This window comes from Antennarius striatus, chromosome 17 (assembly GCF_040054535.1).
Source record: "Antennarius striatus isolate MH-2024 chromosome 17, ASM4005453v1, whole genome shotgun sequence".
NCBI classification, from domain to species: domain Eukaryota; kingdom Metazoa; phylum Chordata; class Actinopteri; order Lophiiformes; family Antennariidae; genus Antennarius; species Antennarius striatus.
The window spans coordinates 20,548,470-20,561,703 of record NC_090792.1 but is presented as its reverse complement, the minus strand read 5'-3'; the positions used below and the strand labels follow the sequence as shown (position 1 = coordinate 20,561,703).

General features: G+C 47.9%; 1 protein-coding gene across 1 annotated transcript in view; it reads right to left on the bottom strand.

The window, feature by feature from the left end:
• kcnh5b (potassium voltage-gated channel, subfamily H (eag-related), member 5b) overlaps window positions 1-13,234 on the bottom strand; it is a 50,172-nt gene that overhangs the window by 26,490 nt on the left and 10,448 nt on the right. Inside the window, exons 6-8 of the mRNA XM_068338669.1 lie at window positions 12,012-12,404; window positions 4,459-4,616; window positions 3,345-3,616 (exon numbers count right to left, since the gene is read on the bottom strand). Coding sequence (XP_068194770.1) covers window positions 3,345-3,616; window positions 4,459-4,616; window positions 12,012-12,404 — 823 coding nt within the window. The remainder of the gene's footprint in view (window positions 1-3,344; window positions 3,617-4,458; window positions 4,617-12,011; window positions 12,405-13,234) is intronic.

The window sequence follows — 13,234 nt, the reverse complement described above, 5'->3', positions numbered from 1 at the left end:
CGGATCAGGAAATCGCCCACACAGCCTTTGTGATGGTCGGCCGTGCCAAGAAGACTATCAGTCAGAGCCAGACAGAAGTGACGCGCCGCGTCTCGTATTGTTTACTACCACGCTGAGGCTGTTTGCTGTCCGGCTGCCAGGAACCAACAATATGGAGAGGAGCCCAGAGAGACTCTGGCTCGGCCCCGGAGCTCAACGCCGAGGCAGAAACAGATCGGACGCACACAAAGACACAAAAACGCCCTTGTTCCAAAATGAATTCTGGCTATTTTAAAACGCCTGCTCGCATATTGAAAGAAAGCTTCACGGAGCTTTTTTCAGATCAGAACAGCCTCCACAGGCAGAATCGTGAGCACTTCTGGCAACGTCAAGACCTGGCTCCAGCGTTTGCACGTGGGGAACGTTGGTGTTCCCAAACGCGTTGAGGCAGGGTAGGAACATACTTTCTACCTCCAAACAAGAGCTGGCTGTTTGCCCACTGCTTCAACTCTCACTGCTCTAGAAGTCGTCCTCTTGTTCACAGCCGGGCGACACAAGACACGGAGCTACAGCTCATCATGACAGCAGAGGGCGGTTTAAAAGTCTGGACACAAAATCAAACACCCAACTTTGACCTTTGGGATGTTCCTCATCAGCTGGGACTAGAACGTACGACGTGATTGGACTCCTTCCAGGGAATATCCAACGAGACGATGCCGACATGATGGTACCCGATCTGCCTTCTCTGGGTTTCACAGATCCCAGAACAGTTGGATAGAAAACTTTAGCATGGTTGACGAGGCTGCAACACCTTTTCACACCGAGTATTCTGAGGATAGCCTCGGGCTAAGAGTTCACCCTGTGATAACAAATCCCCCTTTAGCCCAGGCTAAGCCTGTGACCCCAAGGGCTACGTGAGTCAACAGTTCCACAGCCCTGGGTCAACACGCAACCCGTGACTGTTCCTGTTAGCTTTGCATCCGTTTTCACTCGCCTTTTTTTAGTCCTGTTGAGTCCATTTTCGGGGGATGACCCGGTATCCCCGGGGCGGACTGAGGTCAGAGACTACACACCTGGTTAGCATAACTGTAATGGGGCCAGGATTGCCAGTGTGAGAGAGTCATGGACTTCTGACAAAGCCAAAGGTTTTTGAACCTTTTATTGCGTTTCAGGAATTCTGTATAGAAAATAAAGTCAGGTTTTGGTTTTGGTTAGCGTCAGGACCGTAAAACACCAAGACGTTGTGCTAATGGCTAACAAATAACGAATTTAATGTCTGGGATTTGACTTCCTGCAGGAGAATCATGGTACAAGACCATACACCAACCCAACTTCTACAAACGGATGAGTCCAGATTAGGGCGCCCCCTACTGGGCTGGTATTGCATGTCAATCTTGAGGCATACACAGTGGGTGTTCAATACAAAGTCCTTTTTTTCAATGTATGAAAAACTAAAGTGCGTCAGAGGCCAGTAAATATAGTATCTGTGAAAACCTGAGGACTATTTTCCTCTTTTATGGACTTCTGAAATGTTCTGCATGAATCTGAAAATAATACAAACAGGAACACGACTGCAATTCCCACGATGCATTCCAGTTACTATGAATCGTTTCCAGGTTTAATGAAGGGAAAATAAAAAATAAGGTGCTTTGAGGCAAAGCCGACGATTCACACGCGTTCACCTGATTTGCATGATGAGATGAAACGTTTCTCATGAATGTTCAGGCGTGCAAAATATGTTGAATAATGCGCAGCAGTTTGGACCCAAAGGCAGGAATGGGAAAAAATAAATATAATCTGTCAGCAGGTCAAACAGCTGCAAGACACAAGACAGGTGAAGGTTCACGACCTGCCAAAGGCAGAAATAGCCCGACGGTGAAGAACATACCAGATATACATAAGTTATGCACCATCTAAAAAAATGCACCTGAGGAGGAATTTCACTGTAGAATAAGATGAGATATACAGGAAAAGAAAGGGAACGTGGTCCTGGGTTTACAGCCTGTAGGGGATGAAATCCTGAAGGAAGTTTTCCTGCAGGATACGGACGCTGGCACTACATTTAGAGTCCTCGTCTGAAACGGACAAGGGACATGAAGGATGATATTTCTGAAACCGGTTTAAATCCATCTAAAGGGTTCTTGATGTTAGGAATGAAGAGCGATTTTTTAAAATAAGGATTCAGCCAATAAGATTCTACATCAAACAGATTGGAAAGAGAATATTAGAGAACCATTAGTGCTCAGAAGTCGTCTGCGGACATCAGGACGTAACAGCATCACTTCATAACGTCTATAAACCCAGAGGTACCTTAAGTGAACCCAACCCATAACGGATCCTCTAAAAGTCAGTCAGGAATCATTTGGTACTGATGTGAATAATTTATTGTAGTCCGACGACTACATGAGGATCACCCTGAGATGCCATTAAGGCTTTTAAAAACATAATTAGGTCCACTAACAAGAGTTGGGGGGGGTGGGGGTACTGTTTGTTTGTTTGTGTTGGTGAGCAGGACAAAAAAGTTCTCAATGCCTTCCAGTTGGGTTTAATCCCCCCCCCGGGAGCACCGATCAGCTGATCTGGCATGACGGTGCAGCTCATTGGGCGCTTCGTCATGAAGCAGGAAGTTGTTATAAGTCCATCGTTCCTGGTTTGTTTGTTTGTCTATTTACCTGTTGTAATCTCACTGGATTAGTTTGTTTACCTGCTGGTGGAGACTCCCATCATATGAGACTCTCTGGTGGAGAGACTCTCCACCAGAGAGTCTCCACCTCTCATCCAATAGGCTTCTCCGGTTCATTAGGGTACCGTTACCTCCCCTTCATCACACTGTCTTCTCAGCATCACCTCATCAGCCCTTTCTAGCCTCATCAGTCCACGTAGAGTCATCAGCCGCCACCACCACCAGTGTCCAGACTCTATTACCCTTAGTCTCCCTTAAAAACCAACAGAATTATATCTGTATATATAATCAATGCACATCAAGCATCAATAGAGACGCCAACAGGAAGCCAAAACGCGTCCGGCGGGTGATGATGAGTCAGCAGAGTGATCTATGTGTCTAAAACCGCGTTACAGCTCCCCCATCAGGAATCTCTATTCGACTTAATGAGGTGGTTTGTGTACAAAAGGAGACGTTCCCACTAATTAGCAGAAAATGAAAGGTCACCAGAGGAATGACCAATCACCCGCCTGGCATCTGGTGACGGTTCTGAAAACGTCTGTGTCATCCCAGACCTCTGGAGAGAATCCATCAACAACACGCATACATCTCATCGCAAGGCAACAGCGTGACCACACCCCCATCCCAAACCGACCAATCAGCAGTGAGCACAGAAGGAAAGAACGCAGCATCTCTTACTCACATCCCACCATCATCATGGCGACCGAGAAGATCTTCTCTCCGTCCGTGGAGGGGGCGATGTTCCCGAAGCCGATGGTGGTGAGGCTGGTCATGGTGAAGTACAGCGAGGTGATGTACAGCGAGTCCTTCCCGGGCCCGCCCTCCCATTGGCCTGAGCCGCTGGCGTTGTAGCGGTACGGCGAGCCGATGCTGAGCGCCAGTTGGTAGAGCCAGCTGTCCTCCTTGATGGTGTTGGTGACCTCATCGATGACCTCATAGTCGCCAATGCTGTACCTGATGGGAGGGGCAACAGTCATTGTGCTCGTGCTCATCAATGGATTTGTGCATAAAGACTATTTAACATAATATAAATGGTCATTTTAACACCTTTACCACAGCTCAAAATCCATTTCCGTGGCAACAAAACGTTGATTTAGCCTCTCATGAAACTCGCTGAAGGTAAAGGCTGCTGTTCTGAGTCAATGAAGCGTTGCTACACTCATGATGCTAACAGCGTTAGCGCCAACACCAGCTGATCATTGGTCCTGTTAAACACAAACAACCATCCTTCTGTATCAGATATCACCGATGAGATCAAATTGTCCCCAACACATCATCACGCGATCAATACGACCGCAGGCAGGTGATACTGATCAGCCACGAGGTCACTTATTGATTACATCACCACAGGAAACATGGTTTTCACCGGTTGTTCAGAGAAACATTGGGTTTTTATTTATACATATATATCGAACACGCGTGTCAGCGATGACCCGGGCCCAGCAGGGTCATAGGCCGCCACTAATAAGGCTCCTAACGAGCCCACAGAAGCGTGCTGAAGTCTATAGTCATGCGCTCTGTTTTAATTTATGTGCAGAACGTGGAGTGGTGTCAAAATACGCCTGTTATGTTTACATTTGCGAGTATTTACTTGGAGGGATAATTTGAAATGGGACCCTGAAATGTTTACAATCGGGCATGAATAAATCTGAATACCTCCCAGCGCCGTGTGACTGGAGGAAACTAAACAGCAGTCATAGTGAGCGCGGCGGCAGCAGATGGTTTGTAATATAAAGCGTGGGGGGGTGGGCGCCATGCTGAGCATACAGATCCAATTAGGACAGGCGGGGCCTTACCAGATGCAGGCGAGCCAATGGGCCACCAGGCCGAACACGCAGACCAGTAGCACCAGGACGGCGGCGCCGTACTCCAGGTAGTGGTCCAGCTTCCGGGCCACGCGGCCCAGACGCAGCAGACGGATGACCTTCAGGGAGCTGAACAGACTGCTGATGCCCTGGGGGGAGGCAGGAAGGGGTGGTCGGGTTAATTCAGGAGAGTCTTTCTGCAGAACGCACCCTCTTTACAACATGTGACTGGGTGCTAACAGCTAGCAACATCAAGTACTAAAGCAGCCACGCCCTGATTCCTATGTAAGCATCAAGCATTCATAGGGTTAAAGTTAGCATTTAGCTCTGTATGGTTGTCAGGAAACGGGCGAAGACGATGTTGAGGCAAACGCAAGACGTGTCTCAGGTTAAGCTAGCAGGAACTTGGAGACTGAGATGCTAACGTTAGCTTAACATGGTACATTTCATCAGATTCCTGCTTGGATGTTAGACGGTTATCTCATGCTTTGCTAACTCCTGTGAACGAACATGAGTTAGCCAAACATGTGAGAAAAGCAAAAAATGCTAACTCATGTTCGCTAACATGAGTTAGCTTTTTCGCTTTTCTTGTATGTTTGGCTAACTCAACCTGATTTAACTCAACCTGAGTTTAACCCAACCTGAGTTTAACCCAACCTGAGTTTAACCCAACCTGAGTTTAACCCAACCTGAGTTTAACCCAACCTGAGTTTAACTCAACCTGATTTAACTCAACCTGAGTTTAACCCAACCTGAGTTTAACCCAACCTGAGTTAACTCAACATAATGACAAAAGTAATGACATTACTTTAGTATTTAGAGTAATTAGAGTTTGGCTAACTCATGTTCGCTAACATGAGTTAGCAAAGTAGGAAATAACCGTTTGGCTAATGTTAGTGAACATGAGTTAGCTTTGTCACTTTTCTCGTATGTCTGGCGGATAGAGAAACACTAAAAACAAAGGACACCGTCGCTACATAACTCGACCCTCTCCATCACAGTGACTCAGCTGTGATTGGGTATTTCCTGCTAAGGGAGGAGGGTTAGGTAATTGTTCAGGACTTCATTCCCCTTAATTTTAATGTTCAGACACCAATAATCCCCCTGCGAGCTAAAGCAGGAGCGGTTTGGAGCCCCGTCACACCGCCTTGTTGCCTCTGTCACCATAAACAGCTTTAATTGCTTTCGGCTGAGGAGCTGACGTTGTTCCGGGGCCGGGGAGTAAAAGTTACGGCAGACTAACTGTATTTCACGTCCGTTTAAATGCTTCTTATGGAAATAAACAGGATGTGCTGAGACACCCGAATCCATGCCAGATGCTTTGGCTGCTTTTATTTCCGTCAGCGAGTGGAGAACATTACGGCTGAGCGTTTGGGAACGAAGCGAGAGTATTTCAACATCCATTAAAATGATTTTGAAATTACATTTTGTGTTATGCGGCGCTAAACTGGGAGGGGAAGCAGCAGCGTTCTCTCCAGAGCGCAGGAAACAAATGGACTGTTTACCACCGGGAGTTTGAACCGTTACCGGCTCCTCAATCCGACGTAAACAAGTCCAGGAACATCCGGAGGAAGAACCTCCATCTGCTAACTCACCTTACTTCAGCACGCTCAGGGGATTTACCAGCTGGAGAAAGAGTACAGCTAGCAGGAAGGGTTACCAACAGGAAGGCCTACAAACAGGAAAGTCTACGAACATGAAGGCCTACGAACATGAAGGCCTACAAACAGGAAGGCCTACAAACAGGAAGGCCTACAGTGCGTTCCTTTGTCCCTGAGCAGCAACACCTTTAGCTCCAAACATCTTTTCTCGATGGGTCGTCCTCTGGAGGACGTCTTGAACAGCCAGAGGAAAGTTTGGAGCGTTTTCATTGGTCCAACTTTTGACTGACATCACAGGCGTGATTCACACACGGTCATACATACATTAACGTATGTTGTCCCATCAGCTGAACATGTTTTAACTTCACCACGCTTCTACGTCATTCCTCTCGGCGCCGGACGGCTCAGGTGAGACGTATGGATGCGATGACTATCTGACAGGAAGTCAACACTCCGCCAGCGCCGCGTGGAAACAAGCAGACACAACAACGGGGGGAACGCGGCCCGGCTGATGACAGGGAGTAACACTACGAAGGCGGTTCTATTGCTGGATGTGGTTCCCGGCAGCACCGGGTGGTAATTAGGTCTGCTATGACAACTCTATGACAGCTCATACCTCGGCTAATGCCAAGTCACCATGAGGGAGGCGTCACCAACAAATTCAGACCCGCATTACGCGTGACACACTCATAAATAATCTCAGCAACAAATATAAACACACACTCCATATTAAACGGCACATACCGATTAACCACCAGCTCCAGGTTCTAAACTTAACTAGAGCCTTTAACACAGCTGGTCCTCAACTTACAAACAAAAGTGCTTAACCATATCCGACTATCGTCCTGCAGTTCCCCTTTCTGCCCCTGCCGTGTTCACACAGCTCCAACACCCCCCCCCTCTTGTTGTTGTTTGTTGTTGTCTCTGTTAGCATCTCAGAGCGTCAGGCTTCCTGCCCTGGATACTTTACTGTTTATCATGATGCTAAAGCAAAGCTAGTGAAGACTCGGTCAGAGTCAGAGTTGTCTCTCTGATGACAACTCTGACTCTGACCACAATGACATTACTTTAGTAACTACAGTAGTAATGACATTACTGTAGTATTTACAGTAGTAATGACATTACTGTAGTATTTACAGTAGTAATGACATTACTTTAGTATTTAGAGTAGTAAAGATATTACTTTAGTATTTAGAGTAGTAAAGATATTACTTTAGTATGTAGAGTACTAATGACATTTAAATGACCTCAGAGGGAGATTCGAGATTGAAATTTAATAAATGACTCATGAACAATTCAGCTTACGAACAACCTCTAGGAACCAGTTGTGTTCGTACGTTGAGGACTACCTGTACTGGCTGATTCCCAGTGTTAGACCCTCTTCCTGCTCTGGTGCCAGGAATTACACACCTCCACTCCAATCCAGCCCACATCTGAGACGAGAACCAATGAGACCCAATGAGACCCAATGAGACCCAATGAGATCCAATGAGACCCAATGAGACCCAATGAGATCCAATGAGACTCAATGAGACCCAATGAGACCCAATGAGACCCAATGAGATCCAATGAGACTCAATGAGACCCAATGAGACCCAATGAGACCCAATGAGACGCTTCACTTCAGCGACTCGTGAATAAAAATCCTCTGATCTCTGGTTCCTCAGGTCAGGTGAGGCCAGTCTGGATTCTAAGTGGACCAGAGAGCTCTGTGGCTCCGCCTCCCTCCCAGGCCCCCGCTGCCGCCGCCACCTGGCCCCCGCTGCCTCTCACATCTTCAAAGGCCTCCCATGGGATCCGGGGGGTCCCAGCTCGTACGCAGATGCCTCTAAATTAGCTGCCACAGGACAGAGTGACACAGATGAAACGAACACGCAAAGGACACGGGATGCGTGTAGAATAATGGCTGCTGAGCACCTGTTTATCCCCACAGAGCCGGCGACAGGAGGATGGGGACGGACAGAGATTATCCGTCCTCCGGGAGGCTGGTTGCCATTGTTCGGAGCCGTCTACGCGCTGGAGCGTCGTCCTGAATGCGTTTAAGTCTGGACCCCATTAAATATTCAGAACGCCTCGGCGTGAAGCGGAAGACGAACGCGCTTCTTTAGTCGTCGCTCCACAAGAAGACGAGCAGAACGCCTCCCGAGCGGCGAGTGATAAAATATAAAAGGTGCAGTTTGTGTTTTTAAATCCGCGAGCGGAAATCACAAATATCTCTATTTTTAATATTTGTCTTTGTGCTTTAAAAGCTTCGGAGGATGTTTCCATTATTATCGACGGGGATTAGCAGAATGAAGCAAATCAAATTAGCAGCAGACGTTATTTGTTCAGCCAAACATTCATCGTTGATAACGACTCTCTCCCATTAATAAGCCCCGAAACTTGAAATGGAATGCGTCCATACCTGAAAGTTTTCATTCTCCTTCTTGTGTTTTTGCGACTCGTCCGCCAATAGAAGGATTCAATCATATTGAAATGATATTCACTCCTTGTTTTAACAGTTTTATTTTCAGCCGTGTTGCTCCGAAACGCTCATGAAAATAAAAATAAATATCTTTAATATATCGTCACCAAGTCGCTCACAACAGATAAAGATTCTATTTCCGTCCAACCATTTGGCCGGTGTTCAGGAACAAACAAACAAACAAACAACACTTTTTATAATTCTATTATGTTTTTATTATTATTACTTTTATTATTCTAATATGATGCTAATAGTCCAGCAATTAGACACATCCACCAGTCTCGCCTTAACGTCTGCACTGAAGCTCCACCTTCCACCTCGTTCACACGCTAACGTGCCCCGCCCCCGCCCATGACCCCCCCCCGGGTGTGTCAGCGGTGACAGAGGCAACAGGAACGCCAGGCGTAAAGGTCATTCTGGGTTTGACCTTTATGTGTTTCCGCGGCGCCCGCAGAGACGCGCTGCTGGTGCCCGTCGGCCTGCCGGGTTCTGATGCCACAACAGGTGGCTTTAAGGCCCACGGGGGGTGGAGGGGTGGGAGGTGGTGGTGATGGCGGGGGTGGGGGTGGGGCAAACACCTCCACATAAACACGCTGTTCAAGTCGTGGTGCCGCCTGAAGGAGCGTCCAGACGGCTCCTGGTGGAGGTGTTAGCCCGCGTTTAGACGCGTCCGACTGGACCGGACGCGGGAAAAAAGGCCAAAATCCAACAAATCCTGGATTATCCTGGATTAAAAATCAGTGTCCTTCCTGGATGAATTAAAGGTGTCTACGTTTCTGTCTCCAGAAGACGTCTCGTCGTGGTTTGAATGTCCGTACAGAACTTCAGGAAGAGCTCCTGACAGCGATCCCTCGTTACTCACTGCTAACGCGTTCCAAAGGAAGGCGTCGCAGCGAAACTCATTAAATTAACTAAACTAACGAGACCACGTGCAGAAAAGCTGCTTCAGGATGACTCAGACAAACGTCTCGTTTCGCCGCTCATCAGCTGATGGCTTCATCAGAAAAGACTCGGCGCCGCGTCGGAACGCTGTGACGGAGCGTCCTGAGAACGGTCGGCCTGTAGGTGTTGGTGTTCGCCAGACGTCATCGCCTCGGCTGGATGGCGTTCAGACACCACTAAAAATACTCCCTACCTGCTGCTGCCACGGGCGACGGAAACACAGGAACCGACTCTGCCTACAACCGTCTTTTATTTTCTGCCGCCGCCCACACGGCGTCCTCCGTCACCGGAGGTCCGTCCAGGTTGGAATCACAGGAAAGCAGCAACAAAAAATGTCAATTTAGCACAGAGGGGCAGGGAAGAGCTGCATCCTCCATCCAGGACGGAAATTTACGTGGCATTGATTTCCTTTCAGCCCAACCCCCGACCCCCGACCCCCCGACCCCCCGCTGACGATGAACTCTATCCAGAGGAATCTCAACGGATCCATCAGCATCCAGCAGGAAGAGTCTGGGAGACACCTGGACCCAGACGGCACTCCAGACCCCCGGTAGAGGGGTGTTCACAAAGAACCCTGGGTAATCCTGGGGTGTACCATCTACTTACTTCATTTAGAGACACCGTCGATCCCAGATGGACCATTATTTATCCTCCTTGACGTCCTGTTGGACGATACAGTGATCCCTCGTTACCCACGGTTAAGGCGTTCCAGGAACCACATGCTAATAACAAATTCCGTGATAGAGCGACAAACTACTTATTTTATTAACGGTAATTTAACCGTCTCTGAACCCCCCCATACTGATATTAAACCACCTTCTATCTGTATCACCTTTAAAACACTCTGATAGACTGTTTAAAACACTTTGGTGTCTCACAGAAGTCTGAGACTCACAGAACATAGCGCACTTCAGGATGCTGTCAGCCAATAGGATGCGCGTACGGTGTCACATGACTGCCTACCAAAAATCCTCCTCTTTGGTGTTCCTCTAGGCCTCCTGCCTGGCAGTTCAGAACTCAGCATCCTTCTACCAATATATTCACTATCTCTCCTCTGGACATGTCCAAACCATCTCAGTCTGGCCTCTCTGACTTTATCTCCAGAACCTCTAACATGTGCTGTCCCTCTGATGGACTCATTCCTGATCCTATCCATCCTGGTCACTCCCAGAGAGAACCTCAGCATCTTCATCTCTGCTACCTCCAGCTCTGTCTCCTGTCTTTTCCTCAGGGACACTGTCTCTAGACCAAACATGGTCTCACCAGCGATGTTGTTTGGTTACCCCCGGCTTGGATACGGAACAAAAATGGGGCAAAAAGTCAAAAGCGGGACAATGTTGGACAATATTCCGAGGTAACATTCCATTCCTCATAGAGGCGTCAGCTCTAGACTATCTGTTCTCTCGATTTTACCACCGGTGTTCACATAAAACGATGGATTATCCTGGGACGTACCGTCTATTCACTTCCTTTAGAGACGCCGTTGATGTCAGACGGGCTGTTATTGATCGTTCTTTAAGCCCTGTAGGACAATATTCGAGATAATACTCGTCTTTCAGTTGGAATGTCTCAGAAACGTAACCGATTTATATGGGCATGAACGGAGCCTCTAATGAGAAAACGAAACAGGAGCGGCGACGCGAGCGGCTCGTTGTTCTTCAAGCCTTCCATTCAATTAACTCCAGTCAGGATGGGCTTTAATTAATTCAGCGGGAAATCAGGTGGAAAATCAGCGGTAATGGACCTGGGGCCGGATCGATTTAACTCCGCCGCGTCTGACGGGTGTAACGGGCGTGACAAACACGGGGTCCTCGCCCAGCACCGCCCAGAAAAACGCTCCAGCCATCCAGCCTCCGTTGTCCCCCCCCCCCGACTAATTAGACTCAGGATCGGAGCTGGGTTCAAACCGGTGACATCACCTTTCTGCTTCATCGTCCTCATTAGATTTCCGAAGATGAATTCCAGTAATTCCCAAAGCAGGACGCGGCCTTCGACACCGGCGTCGGCTCCGGAGCCTCAACGTGAAATCGTTCCCAGCGATCCAATCATCGTTAGACTTCACCCCGATTCGGTTTAACGGGTTCGCAGGTTTTACGGCACCCGCCTGACCCGCCAATCAGCGAGGATCGACTCAAAAGGATTTCAATAATGAATTCCAAACGGTTGGAGGGCGGCCCGCCACGTGGAGATTCCAATTAGTCTGCGCTGTTCATTATCTCTGAGTGGATTAATTATTGATCAATCAGCTGGATTGGTTATCAACTCGAGATGGCGCCTCCTGTTGGGGTGAACCCAACACAGAAACAGCTGAAGGAGACCAGGAGTACGTAACGCCAATTTGTGCTAATTACCACCAAAACTGTTTGTTCATTCCATGTAGTTAAAAACTGAATGGAACGCGGATCAGATGGTGGCGCTAGAGGACGAGATGATGGGCGTGGATCTCGTATCGACCCCAGACCGACGGGACCCGTTTGAATCATAGCAGCAATCTAAGGTAAATGTCTCCGTGTCGGACCAGGAACCGGGAACCCTACCTCGTCCACGTTCTCGAAGGCGTTGATGATGTCATAGGGCAGGCAGGACAGCAGGTCGATGACGAACCAGGTCTTCAGGTAGTTCATGCGGATCAGCTTGGGGTCGGAGATCACCTCCCCCCCAGGCCCCACGAAGGTGGTGTGGAAGTTGAGGACGATGTCCACCAGGAAGATGACGTCCACCACGCTGTCCAGAACCAGCCACACGATGTTGTTCTGCTTGGTCTTGAAGGACACGTTGTAGGGGACCATGATGGCCGTGTAGAAGGTGAGGATGAGGATGACCCAGTCCCAGGTGGTCTTGAAGGTGCAGTAGTGCAGGATGATGTGGGGGGGCGTCTTGGGGGCCTCCTGCTTGTACTGGGGGAGGATGTCCGAGTTCAGCTGCAGAACCTGCAGACGGGAAGGAAGGCTTTACTCAGCAGAACCAAAGGAGAACCGAACCAAACTAGACCGAATAGAACCAAACCAACCCAACACAACCCAACACAACCAAACAAACCAAACCCAACCGACCCAACACAACCCAACACAACCCAACACAACCCAAACCAACCGACCCAAACCAGATGAAACATAACTGAGTAGGGCCATACCGAACCAGATTAAATAGAACCAAACCAGACCGAACCAAACCAGACCAAACAGACCCACACGGCACCGAACCAGTCCAGACCCAACTGGGCCAAACTGAACCAGACTCTGTAGAACCAAACCATACCAAACCAAACTGGATGGAACGGAACCGAATCACACCGAACAGAAACGAAGCAAAACCGAACTGAACAAAACTGACCACCAAATCAGTTCAACTACTTCACTTTTACTTACATTTGATAGTTACATTTGTTACATTTGTAACTAGTTGCCATAGTTACATTTGTTACATTTGTAACTAGTTGCCATAGTTACATTTGTTACATTTGTAACTAGTTGCCATGGTTACATTTGTTACATTTGTAACTAGTTGCCATGGTTACATTTGTTACATTTGTAACTAGTTGCCATGGTTACATTTGTTACATTTGTAACTAGTTGCCATAGTTACATTTGTTACATTTGTAACTAGTTGCCATAGTTACATTTGTTACATTTGTAACTAGTTGCCATGGTTACATTTGTTACATTTGTAACTAGTTGCCATGGTTACATTTGTTACATTTGTAACTAGTTATTCTTCCAACAAACTTGAGTTGTAAATTTCTGTCTGTTCTGCACAAACT